The following is a 13,268-nucleotide window of genomic DNA, read 5'->3' as shown; positions in this document are numbered from 1 at the left end:
ACCGGTAGATACTGTTAGTTAGCTAGCTAAATTACCAGTGCTTTTTAAAAAAACTAAGTAGCTAACGATAGCTGACTAGCTAATATTACCAGTGCTTTTTCAACTACGTAGCTAACGTTATCCAGGTAGTTAAAGTTACCAGCTTGTTTTAACCCTACTAGCTAACGTTAGATACCTAGTTAAAGTTACCAGTCCTTTTTTAACCAAGTAGCTAATGTTAGCATTTTTTTTTCTGGTATGTAAACACAGCTGCCCATACCTTCACTAAGTACTAGCGATTTTTGTGAGAATGATACTCACTGATTTTTTTTCTAAATTCAAGAATACACTACTGCAACAAAATGAATGTCATTTTGTTATTGTATACAATATAATATGGCACACCCTTAATTGAGATAATAAAAAAATAAGAATTTTATCAGATTTGTATCAGAAGTTAATGATCCAGAATATCATGATTCTAATAATGCACTCTGAATATCTCCATATATCCAGGATTAAAGTAAAGTAAATGATACTGGACAGATATAGTCTCTAGTAGATATATAAAGGGAAATGAGAAGTGTGAATTTTTCTTTTGCTAAAAACAGTAAAAATGTAGTACCCTGATGTAATAATTATATTACATATAATATAAGGATATTTTAGGGTATAATATTGTTCACGATATTCAAAAATGTTGGTGATTATTATTGTGTATGGTACGATATGCACTGTAAAAAAAAAAAAATTAAACTTAAAATCATTAAGCAACTAATTTCCAGGCCTTTTTTAAATTAGCAAACCTTTATGGCTCATTTGTTCTCTGCACTTACAAAATTAAGATGGTCTAACAAGTCTTAAATGTTAGCTACATCTAAATGATTGAATCACTTCAATATAGAATTTATCATAGATCTTTTATCATTATCTAATATTTTAAGTTGTCAATTTAATATATTTAGTCGAAGTCATTTAAAATGTATGCTAGGCTTGCCAACTTAAAAATGTGTTGAAATTAGTTGCTAAAATACTTTTGGTTAGATTAATAAACTGAGAAGTGTTTGTTGTACGTCAACAGAAAACACTACTAAACTAAACATTTTATATATTAGAGTATTTTTTATATTTTAGTGTAAAATCACTTTTCTGCAGTTCACATAAGGCAGCTGCATACAAAATAAGGAAATAAAAAAGTAAAAACACAATAAACTGAAGAGTATTTAACTACATATTTTTCTATAAATGTTCATTTTAGGGCTGTCAATGTTAAAGCGTTAATGCATGCTATTAATTTGGAATCAGTAATGTGTTACTATTTTTTTAATGCAAGTTAATCAAGGCACCAGGTTCGAATCCCCGCTCATACAGCTTTGCCATCAAGCTGCCGGTGCTCAGAGGGAGCAAAATTGGCCCTGCCAATCGGGGGGAAAAAATAGAAATAAAATTATTAAAATAAAGTTAATTAAGGCTTTAAGTTTGACTTCCGCCGTAATCTGCCCAGCCCAACACACTGATTAGTTTTCTGGCTGAATTATTGAACAGCGTGCTCTTATGGTGTCCAGCAGTAACACTCAGATTCAGACTTCCAGCTCCGACCTGGTCAAAGATCTCTCTATCCCTCTGTCTCTTTGCCTCTCTCTCTCTCTCTCTCTCTCTCTCTCTCTCACACACACATATAGACTGCGCTTCCTGCCCTCCTGCTCCTCATCCCTTAGATTGCATTTTACATTTCTTACATTGAGTTCAACTGCCTGGCAACCGTCTGATTGACGAGACAACCTTGAGTACCAGTCAGAGCAACATCCAGCAGCTTAGGAAAACGGGGAGAGTTATCGCGTTGCAGTGTTCTTCTGGAAGAATGGCTACTGAAGTTTAGCGCAGACATTCTCTATTGTCCTTCATGGTCCTCAATTTTCTACGCACTCTGTAGGACAAACAGGTTCCCCCGAACCCAGGCTTCTTGTCGAGAAGATGGTGTCAATTGCATTGAAGGACCATTTGATCAAATCCATATTTTCTAGTTTGAAGAGCAGTGCGAGGAGAGTCTCTTTGGTAGCAGTACACAGCATTAGACAGGAGAAGCCAAGCAGGATAGATATTTTATTTATTGTAATATTAATTTCTGTACACTGAAAAAAAAAAACATTCATTGGGTTAGCTTAACTGTTTAAGTTGTAAATATGTAACATTTCAAGTTTACAACAATATTTTCATTAGCTCCACAGTTTTTTTGGGGGGGGGTATTGTGGGCCTAAATAATTTAGTTTATTTAGTAGATATAGGTATTCTCAAAATATTTAGCATATTTTTATAGAACTGCCAATACTGACATCATAATACCGCGACAGCACAAGAGTCAACTCTGTAGCTCCAAGCACACCAACATACTGTGTGCACTTACAGTGCATCCGAGAAAGTATTCACAGTGCTTCACTTTTTCCACATTTTGTTACGTTAGAGCCTTATTCCAAATTGTATTAAGTTAGTTCAAGGATTCAAGGAGATTTTGTTCGCATCACATGTGGTACATGAGGTGGAACGAAATTGTGACTTACAGCTTCCGGAAAGAAGCTGTTTCTGAGTCTGGTTGTTTTGCACTTAATGCTCTGCAGCCTCCGGTCTGAGGGGAGCGGGACAAAAAGTGCGTGTGCTTGGTGGGTGGGCTCCTTCCTGATGCAGGTGGCCCTTTTCCTGCATCTGGAGGTGTAGATGTCTGTGGTGCTGGGAGGCTAACTCCAACAATCCTCTGTGCAGCCTTCACCACCCTCTGCAGTGCTTTCCTGTCTGCAGCAGAGCAGCTTCCATGCCACACGTTGATGCTGGAGCACACGACTCTCCACCACACATCTGTAGAAGGAGGTGAGGACTACGCTCCCGAGTCCAGCTCGTCTCAGCCTCCTGAGGAAGTAGAGCCTCTGATGTGCACACCCAAGTACCTGTAACTGTCGACAACTTCCACCGCAGATCCTCCAATGTGCAGGGGGAGGTGGGCATGCTTGCCCCTTCTGAAGTCCACAATAATCTCCTTCGTCTTCTTTACATTGATGCAGAGGTTGTTTTCTCTGCACCAATCCTCCAGGTGTTCCACCTCCTGCCTGTAGCTGGACTCATCTCTGTTCGTGATGCATCCAACCACTGCCGTGTCGTCCGCAAACTTCACAATATGACAGCCTGGATGGAGAGGTGAGCAGTCATATGTGAGCAGTGTAAACAGGACGGGGCTCAGCACACAGCCCTGAGCCCTGATCCTGACTAGTATGCCAGTTCCAGCTGCTAAAAAAACATCCCCATAGCATGATGCTGCCACCACCATGCTTGACTGTAGGGATGGTATTAGCCTTGTGATAAGCAGTGCCTTGTTTTCCCCCAAACATGATGCCTGGCGTCACACCAAAAGTTTAATCTTTGTCCCCTCAGACCAGACAATTTTGTTTCTCATGGTCTGAGAGTCCTTCAGGTGCCTTTTGGCAAATTCCAAACAGGCTGCCTTGTGCCTTTTTACTAAGGAGCTAATTTCGCTTGGCCACTCTGCCATACAGGCCTGATTGGTGGATTGCTGCAGAGATGGTTGTCCTTCTGCAAGGTTCTCCTCTCTCCACAGAGGAATGCTGGAGCTCTGACAGAGAGACCATCGGGTTCTTGGTCACCTCCCTGACCAAGGCCCTGATCTCTGATCACTCAATTTAGACGGCCGGCCAGCTCTAGAAAGAGTCCTGGTGCAATTCTGCCATTTACGAATGGTGGAGGCCACTCTGCTCATTGGGACCTTCAAAGCAGCAGAAATGTTTCTGTATCCTTTCCCAGATTTGTGCCTTGAGACAATTTTGTCTCTTGAGTTGTACTGGCTGTTCACTCAACTTGATAATATTAGTTCTTCTGACCAAAACATATAATCACTTTTCAGAGTGTGGCACATCCCTATGGCATTTGTTGTGGCGCAAAAAGGGGGTATTCAGCATATGCGAGGCATAGGGGCACTGCACTAGAGGGGGCGCCAAACCAAAGCCCCATATTAATTTGCGGAGCACGGTGGGAAAGTAATGACAGGACGCTGACTATTTTAAAACACATTTCTCTCCCCCAAGCCCCCCCCCCCAACAGAGGTACTTTTGTTTATCTATAATAGGACAAAAGTTCAGAAGCTTCGATTGGTAATGGAAAGATGTACCAGTATTTTTCTCCATATAGTGTAACTGATTAAGCTCATTTTTTGGTTAATTGATCTGCTTTTATTTTAAAATACAATTAAATTTGTCTTTGTTTTTTCCAGAAATTAAAATATTCCAGGGATTTCCAGGAATTTCTCCTAAAATTCATCACCACAACAAAAATGATATTTAACTAAAGAAATTGTTTGATACGTTTAACAGATAAACAAAGCAAAGTCCCGACATGGAGAAACATCACCAGCGCATTCACACAGGAGAGAAACCATATCACTGCTCAGACTGTGGCAAGAGTTTTACTAAACAGAGTCATCTCAAACAGCATCAGCACATTCACACAGGAGAGAAACCGTATCACTGCTCAGACTGTGGGAAGAGTTTTACTAAACAGAGTCATCTCAAACAGCATCAGCGCATTCACACAGGAGAGAAACCATATTACTGCTCAGACTGTGGAAATAGTTTTAATCTACAGAGTAGTCTCAAAATACACCAGCGCATTCACACAGGAGAGAAACCGTATCACTGCTCAGACTGTGGGAACAGTTTTAATCTACAGAGTACTCTCAAAATACACCAGCGCATTCACACAGGAGAGAAACCGTATCACTGCTCAGACTGCGGGAAGAGTTTTATTACACAGAGTCAACTCAAAATTCACCAACGCATTCACACAGGAGAGAAACCGTATTACTGCTCAGACTGTGGGAAGAGTTTTAATCAAGAGAGTAATCTCAAACGACACCAGCGAATTCACTCAGGAGAGAAACCGTATCACTGCTCAGACTGTGGGAAGAGTTTTAATCGACAGAGTAATCTCAAAAAACACCAGCGCATTCACACAGGAGTGAAACCGTATTACTGCTCAGACTGTGGAAAGAGTTTTAATCAAGAGGGTAATCTCAAACGACACCAGCGAATTCACTCAGGAGAGAAACCGTATCACTGTTCAGACTGTGGGAAGAGTTTTAATCAACTGAATTATCTTAAAATTCACCAGCGCATTCACACAGGAGAGATAACTATCTCAGATGTTCCACTGCAATAAAAAGTGCAAATTCTAAATCGTTGACAGCCAAAGCACCTTATTCCACCCAGAATCTTCACTCTGTCACTCTGACACATTCCACCAGAAACAATCAAGAACTGAATTTAACAATGGCTTTTACAGGTTCAGCAAAATGAATCTTATCTGGGGATGTTGTTTAATGTATTCCATGATATGTTTTTCCCAGACATGTATGTATAAAGACATGTAAAAAAAACTAGAAACTCAGACTTAAGTAAAAGTACAAGTATATTTATTTGATTAGAATTTAAAGTGTTATTTAAGCTTCATACTTGTTGTACTTGTGTTGCAAGTAGTTTTTCTACATATTTGAATCTAGTACTGAAAGCAAATTACAACTAATGTGTTATGTAGATATTATGGAAAGAACTCAAAAGTTTGAATATCATCTTGTTTATATTATTTCTAATGTTTATAGAGTACATTTACATGAAGTCTTAAATTAACTTTTTGTGTTGAACACACAGCAAACTCAGCCACACTGCCCTCCCTTAAAAACATGGACTGTAAATGAATTTGAGAAGTGTCTCCAGGGGGAGGTTGAACGTCATATCAGTAGTGAAGTAAAAAATAATAAAATAAAATACAGCATTTTGGTAGTTAAGTACAGTGGTGAAGTAGTTCTGCTTGTTACTATATATCTCTGCTAACACCAGCATGATCTGTTGGGGCTTTTCCATGAATAAATAAAAGTGAAAATGCTAGTTTACAGTAAAATCCTTTCTAGGACACTTCACTAATTTACAGGTTCTGCATTAGTCTTTAGAACTAATAATATTTAACATTTAAAGAGTGTGGATTTCATAGTTCCAGGACATTTGTAGTTTAAAAATTGAGTATGCTTTGCCATAAGGAGGAAAGAATAATTTGGTAAATGTATATTTCATTCCCAGCCTTAACAGATACTTATTTGTTTAAATGTAAACCTTTTCATTTTATTTTCTCCAATTCTGTTCATTTATTTACCTTGCAAATGTGTATTGTGTCACCCTGTTTAATGTTGTTCAAAAGGAGTCTTTGTTTTTGCTGGTTAAAATATAAATGTATTTTTTTTTACCTTCCTGGAATTATGTGTTTTGTTTTGATTAATCAAATTTAATAATTAAGTGTTTTTTCTTAGAACATATGGTAGATTTCTGATGCTGTAATCCACAAAGTTGATCAAAGTTGGATACCTTTCCTTTGGGACAAGCAGTTAGCCAGGTCAAATTTTAAGTTACTAATGAACCAATAAAAGTACATTCATGTAGGTTTCTCCTCCCACCAGTAAGAAGATTGAAGCCTCAGCAAAGACAACTTTTCTAGTATATGCAGATTTATGTGCTCTCTGTTTCATTTATGTGCGTTTCGCGCAAAGTATCGGACACAACTTAATATGTGGTGCTCACCACTTAGTACGTTGTGTTTACCACTTAGTGTATTCACTGGTCTGTACCTGACTTCACAGATTGCTATGTTGTGCTGTGCACATGCTCTGTGATCCTCCTTCCTTTCATCATGGAAAGGGGGGTTATGAATTTTTGGAGTCATGGCAGATGGCACAAAAAGAATGAAAGCAAATTAAAGACAATAAGATAAGGTTTTCTGTATATACAGTTATCAAAACCATATTATTTAGCTGCCATTTGTGATCTAATGTAGGCTGACCTATCCAGAACGATCCAGCTGACCTAACGCTAGCTAAGTTAGCCTAGCTCAGAAGGCTTGCATTGCTCTCTGTACAAAGTAAGGTAGGCTTGGGTAAAAGTAGCAGGTGTGTGTGTGTGTGTGTGTGCGCGCGTGCCAAAAAGCTTTTTCTACAAAATGATAATTACGTCCTACCTTGAACACTTCTAATACGAGGTAGCTAGCTAACTATCTAGCTCTCTATAATTAGCTCTGAGCTTTTAGCTACCTTTAGCTACCTAGCTAAATCATTCCACACTGAAATAAAGTAGTTAAAATTAGCTAGCCTAGCTAGCTAAAACATTTCGAACTGGAATAAAGTAGTTAACATTAGCTAATCTAGCTAAATCATTCCACACTCAAATAAAGTAGTTAAAATTAGTCAACCTAGCTAACTAAAACATTCCACACTTAAATAAAGTAGTTAACATTAGCTAACCTAGGGGCGCCGAGTGGTCCGAGCAGGAGGAGCAGGAGGTCGCCGGTTCGAACCCCAGCTCATGCAGCTTTGCCATCAAGCTGCCGGCGTCAGAGGGAGCAAAATTGGCCCTGCTCCCTCTGGGTGGGTAGATGGCGCTCTCTCCCCACATCACTCCTACGGGGATGTCTGCAGCAAGGGCGTCTGTGAGCTGATGTACTGGAGCCGAGCCGGTGCGCTTTCCTCCAAGCGCGCTGGCTGCTCGGTAATGCTGCATCAGCAGCAGCTCAAAAAGAAGCGGTGGCTGACTTCACATGAATCGGAGGAAGCATGTGCTAGTCTTCACCCTCCTGGTGTGTTGAGATAACACTAGTGATAGGGGGAGTCCTAATGAATGGGTTGGGTAATTGGCCGTGTAAATTGGGGAGAAAATGGGAAAAAATTTGAAATAAAATTATAAAAAAAAACATTAGCTAACCTAGCTAACTAAAACATTCCACACTGAAATTAAGTAGTTAACATTAGCTAACCTAGCTAGCTGAAACATTCCACTTTGAAATAAAGTAGTTAACATTAGCTAACCTAGCTAGCTAAAACATTCCACTCTGAAATAAAGTAGTTAACATTAGCTAACCTAGCTAAATAATTCCACACTGAAATAAAGTAGTTAACATTAGCTAACCTAGCTAGCTAAAACATTCCACACTGAATTAAAGTAGTTAAAATTAGTTAGCCTAGCTAGCTAAAACATTTTGAACTGAAATAAAGTAGTTAACCTAGCTAGATAGCGTTAGATACTTGGTTTCAAAAAGCACTGGGCACATTGGCTAGCTAGATAACATTAGATACTTGGGTTAAAAAAAGCACTGGGAACATTGGCTAGCTAGATAACATTCAAATCAAATCAAATCAAATTTATTTGTATAGCGCTTTTTACAACAGGTGTTGGCACAAAGCAGCTTTACAGAAACATGATTACAGGACAAAGAATCAGGCAAAACATTACACATAGAAAATACAGAATACAGAACCCCCAGTGAGCGCGGAGGCAAGGAAAAACTCCCTCAGAGCTGCAGGAGGAGGAAGAAACCTTGGGAGGACCAAGACTCACATTAAAGGGGGGACCATCCTACCACTGGTCAAACGGCTTTTAAATAGAAATTTAAAAAGTCTTTTATACATCTATATAGGTTTTATGTACTCAGGAGTGTAATAGCGCCACTAATGGCTTGGATGTAATCTGTAGTGGAGAGTAAGATGGATGATGAGCAGCTGATCTGTGGTGGTGGTGGAGAAGAGCTGACTTCAGAAACTTCCATCAGTCTGGCCGGACAGGAGACGCGAGAGCCTGAGGGTCCAACATCGGTATCGGGTCAGACAGGTGGGCAGTCAGTAACTCGGAGGAAGGCAGAGAGATGGAATTAGTTTTGACTGGATTTATGCAAAACTGAGAATATTAAAACATTATCAGAGTGTGGCAAATGACTCCGGCAGAACTGAATAAAACAGCCTAACTAAAGGCAGAGAGCCAGAAGGTAACATAGACATGGAGGCACCCTGAAACACCAGCATCCACCCACTCCACCGTCCACAAACCTGAGTGACCGTGTGCAGTGGGAGAACAACAGCACCAGCATCTCAGTTTACCACAATTTCCTCTGTCCATGAACCCCTGAATCTGCAGCCTTATCTAAAGGGAAAAACATTAATTACCAAAAGCTAAACTAAACAAGTAAGTTTTCAGTCTAGACTTAAAGATTGAGACTGTGTCTGAGTCCCGAACATATTCGGGGAGATTATTCCAGAGTTGAGGCGCTTTATAAGAGAAAGCTCTTCCTCCTGCAGAGCTCCTCTGAATTTTAGGCACTACTAATAAACCAGCACCCTGAGATCTGAGTAATCGCGGTGGTTCATAACAGGAGATGAGGTCTTGTAAATACTCAGGAGCGAGCCCGTGTAGGGCTTTATACGTTAACAGGAGAATTTTATAGTCTATGCGGAATTTGACTGGAAGCCAGTGCAGTGCTGATAGTACTGGACTAATATGGTCAAATTTTCTAGTTTTAGTAAGGACCCTGGCTGCAGCATTTTGAACTAGCTGAAGTTTATTTAAGTTACTGCCGGAACATCCAGACAGTAGCGCATTACAATAATCTAGCCTTGAGGTAATAAAGGCATGTACTAATTTTTCTGCGTCATGCAGTGATAGGGCATTTCTTAGCTTGGCGATGTTACGGAGGTGTAGAAAAGCTGTTCTAGTAACATTAGATATGTGTTTATCGAATGCTAGATCTGAATCTATGATAACTCCAAGGTTTTTAGCTGCTGAACCAGGGGTGGCTGAGAAGTCAGCCAGATTTAGCATTAAGTCTGATAATTTATTTCTAGCAGCTTTGGGGCCTAATAGGAGAACTTCTGTTTTATCACTATTTAATAGGAGGAAGTTGTGCGACATCCATGATTTTACATCTTCTACACAATCCTCGATTTTCTTTAATCTCACTCTGTCATCAGGTTTGGCTGATATGAAGAGCTGCGTGTCATCCGCATAACAATGAAAATTCACATTGTGTTTTCTAATAACTTTGCCCAGTGGGAGCATATATAATGTAAATAATAACGGTCCTAATATAGAGCCTTGTGGAATTCCATATCTTACCTTGGTATAACTGGAAGACATATCATTTATCCTCACAAACTGATAGCGATCGGTTAAGTACGATTTAAACCATGCTAAGGCAGTTCCGGTTACACCGACCATGTTCTCTAGTCTTTCTAAAAGGATAGTATGATCTATTGTATCAAAGGCTGCGCTCAGATCGAGAAGTACGAGTAAGGAAACACAGCCTTGGTCGGCGGCTATAAGTAGATCGTTTGTTATTCTAACTAAAGCTGTCTCAGTGCTATGATAAGGCCTAAATCCAGATTGAAATTTTTCATAGATCTGGTTTCTTTGCAGGTAAGAGCAAAGTTGTTGGGCTACAGCTTTTTCTAAAATCTTAGAAATAAACGGTAAGTTTGAAATAGGTCTATAGTTAGACAGTACACTAGGATCAAGATTTGGTTTCTTGATCAGAGGTTTAATTACAGCTGTTTTAAAGGCTTTGGGTACATGGCCCAGGGCGAGCGATGAGTTTACTATCATTAACAGAGGTTTAATTATATCTGGCAGTACCTGTTTTAGTAATTTTGTGGGGACTGCATCAAGTGTGCAGGTTGTGCTGTTTGAAGAGGAGATAATTTTCTCTAGTTCTAGCTGTGGAAGTGGGTTAAAGACTTCCAACCTAACTTCAGTAACAGAGTTTTGTTCTAGATCAGCCAGACCAGATGATAGAGAAGATGTAATATTTATCTGTTTAATTTTATCCCGAATGTTTTCAATTTTACTATTGAAGAAGTCCATAAAATCATTGCTGGTGTAAATGGCTGGAATCTGAGGTTCAGTACCTGCCTGGTTTTTAGTTAATTTGGAAATAACACTAAAGAGAACTCTAGGATTATTTTTATTTATCTCGATCTGTGAGGCCAGATATGCTGAGCGGGCTTTATTAAGTTCTTTTCTATATTTTACAAGACTGTCTTTCCACGCAGAGTGAAACACTTCCAGTTTAGTTGATCGATATTTACGCTCTAAATTTCGTACTAACTGCTTTAAGGTACGAGTTTGATCATTGTACCACGGTGCGAGCTTTTTCTGTCTCTCTATTTTGTGTTTAAGGGGTGCTACAACATCTAAGGTAGAGCGAAAGGTATTTTCTAAACCTTCGGTTAGTTTGTCTAGTTCTACTGGGTCTACAGGAGAGTACATTAGAGTTGATAAGTCTGGAAGCTTATCTGTAAATTGTTGGGCTGTAAAAGGCGTAATTGAACGTTTTACAGAGTAGCTAGGGGATGTACGTATATTATGACTAAGATGTAATTTAAATGAAATAAGGTAATGATCTGAAATTGCGGAGGTTTGAGAACGAATATTCGGGTTATCTATGCTCACACCCAGGGTCAAAACTAAATCCAGAGTATGATTACAGTAATGAGTAGGTCCTGTTATATTTTGAATAATACCAACTGAGTCTAAAATCGATGTGAATGCCTTTTTTAATGGATCATCCAATTTTTCGAAATGAATGTTGAAGTCTCCAACTATAATCACTTTATCATTACTTACTGCTAAATCTGTGACAAAATCACTAAATTCTTTTAAAAATTCTAAATAGGGCCCTGGTGGTCTGTAGATGTTAATTAAAGAAAATGCATTCTTTTTTGTAACTGGATTAATTATACTGGTGTAAAGAAGCTCAAAAGAAGTAAAATTTTCATAGTGTTTCTGATTGCTAACTAAGGTACTTTGGAAAAATATGCAGACCCCACCTCCTCTACCGGACAATCTCGGATTGTGTATATAATTATAGCCTGCAGGGGTGGCTTCATTTAATGCTACATATTCATTTGGCCTAATCCAGGTTTCTGTCAGACACAGAATATCGAATTTCTGATCAGTTATCATTTCATTCACCAGAACTGCTTTTGAATTTAGAGATCTAATATTAAGTAAACCAATCTTTAGGTTTGAAGTGTTAGTACTACAGTCTGGATATGATTGTTTAATATAAGTTAAGTTATTTAGATTTACTGTTTTAGTTTTTTGATGTTTTTGTTTGACTCGGGGGACAGACACAGTCTGAATACATTGGTATCTAGGTAACGTCTCTTTGCAGCTCGCAGACGGTCGGTTAAGCCTCTCTGTCTGCGGCCTGGTCCCGGCTCTGGATTGTCAGCAGCTTCTAATACTACTCTGCCGACTAACTAAAAGACTATGAGCTATGCTGCATGAAAGTAAGGCAGCACCCTCCCGCGTGGGGTGGACACCATCCCTACCTAAAAGACCAGGCTTGCCCTCAAAGTGTAGCCAGTTATCTATAAAGCCCACATGATTTTCTGCACACCACTTGGACATCCAGCGGTTCAGCGAAGAAAGCCTGCTGTAAGCTTCATCACCACGCCTCATTGGGATGGGGCCAGAGCAGATTACCTCCTCGGACAGCGTCTGGGCCTGTTTAATCACCTCTTTAATATTAGCCTTAGTTACTTCAGACTGCCGCAGACGAATATCATTGGCCCCTACATGAATTACTACCCTCGAATATCTCCTATTCCCTAACCTAAGGTTGCCACTAATGTCCGGTGCTCTGGCTCCCGGTAAACAAGTAACTGTTGCCGCTGGTGCCCCTAAAGGAGTAGCTAATTTCACGTGTCGGACAATAGAGTCTCCTATCACCAGAGTACCTTTAACAGGCTCCTCAGTTGGTGCTTCACTGAGCGGGGCAAACCTGTTTGACACGTGAACTGGGGGAGCGTGGTGTTCAGGTGGGCTGGCTGTGGCCTTTGCGGTAGCATTAGCCTTAGCCTTTCGACTATGCCGCCGAGACGTTACCCATTCGCCCCGCTGTGAGGGCTCTAAGGCCGGAGTCGAGGGGGTACTAACTCTCCCTGAGACACCCGGGGCTGCTAACAGTGAATCCTGCTGTCTATCCCTTATTAAACCCCGGACGTGCAGCTCTAACTTATTCACCTTATCCACCAAGGAGCTAACTATCTCACACTTAGTACAAATACCACTATTGTTACCAGTATCGGTGGATAAGGGATCTAAGCTATACATGCCACACTCTAAACAGGTGTAAACCTGAGCAGAAGCCATGGAGAAAAAAGCACTCACCTTGTTTCAGTTGAAATTAGAAACTTACACAAACAAACTGCAGCAGCAAACAGCTAATCCAGCAAACCTGAGGAAAAAGTCTATAAAAGTAGACTGAGAGTGGATTAATAGGTGTGTAGAGCAAAGAGGAAGCAGACTAAAAGTGGATTAGTAAGTGTGAAGAGAGTAAAAGAGAAGAAAACAGAGAAAAGTGTAGAAGCTGAAGATTAAAGCAAGCTTTCAGCAGCAAACCAGCACAGCAGCAGACCAGAG

The 13,268-nt window shown here is 39.9% G+C and overlaps 5 protein-coding genes across 7 annotated transcripts in view; 4 read left to right on the top strand and 1 right to left on the bottom strand.

Moving 5' to 3' along the window:
* LOC125801455 (zinc finger protein 239-like) overlaps nt 1–5,294 on the top strand; it is a 331,934-nt gene extending 326,640 nt beyond the window's left edge. Inside the window, exons 1-2 of one of the 3 annotated variants that reach the window (XM_049478214.1) lie at nt 2,903–3,165; nt 4,253–5,294. In XM_049478214.1, coding sequence (XP_049334171.1) covers nt 4,375–5,196 — 822 coding nt within the window. In that variant the 5' untranslated portion in view covers nt 2,903–3,165; nt 4,253–4,374 and the 3' untranslated portion in view covers nt 5,197–5,294. Of the gene's footprint in view, nt 1–2,902; nt 3,166–4,252 lie in introns of those variants that run through there. The other 2 variants (XM_049478216.1, XM_049478215.1) reach the window with 2 other exon arrangements.
* Nucleotides 1–13,268, bottom strand: part of LOC125801463 (zinc finger protein 239-like) — a 430,185-nt gene that overhangs the window by 120,765 nt on the left and 296,152 nt on the right. The window lies entirely within an intron of this gene.
* The window catches only part of LOC125801203 (gastrula zinc finger protein XlCGF49.1-like), a 254,562-nt gene that overhangs the window by 3,137 nt on the left and 238,157 nt on the right, over nt 1–13,268 (top strand). The gene's annotated exons all lie outside the window — the stretch shown is intronic.
* The window catches only part of LOC125801310 (zinc finger protein 271-like), a 230,712-nt gene that overhangs the window by 73,729 nt on the left and 143,715 nt on the right, over nt 1–13,268 (top strand). The window lies entirely within an intron of this gene.
* Nucleotides 1–13,268, top strand: part of LOC125801349 (zinc finger protein 239-like) — a 156,348-nt gene that overhangs the window by 110,551 nt on the left and 32,529 nt on the right. The gene's annotated exons all lie outside the window — the stretch shown is intronic.

The sequence above is a fragment of the Astyanax mexicanus genome, chromosome 4, assembly GCF_023375975.1.
Source record: "Astyanax mexicanus isolate ESR-SI-001 chromosome 4, AstMex3_surface, whole genome shotgun sequence".
In the NCBI taxonomy this organism is placed as follows: Eukaryota; Metazoa; Chordata; class Actinopteri; order Characiformes; family Acestrorhamphidae; genus Astyanax; species Astyanax mexicanus.
This window is presented reverse-complemented; position numbering and strand designations above follow the sequence as displayed.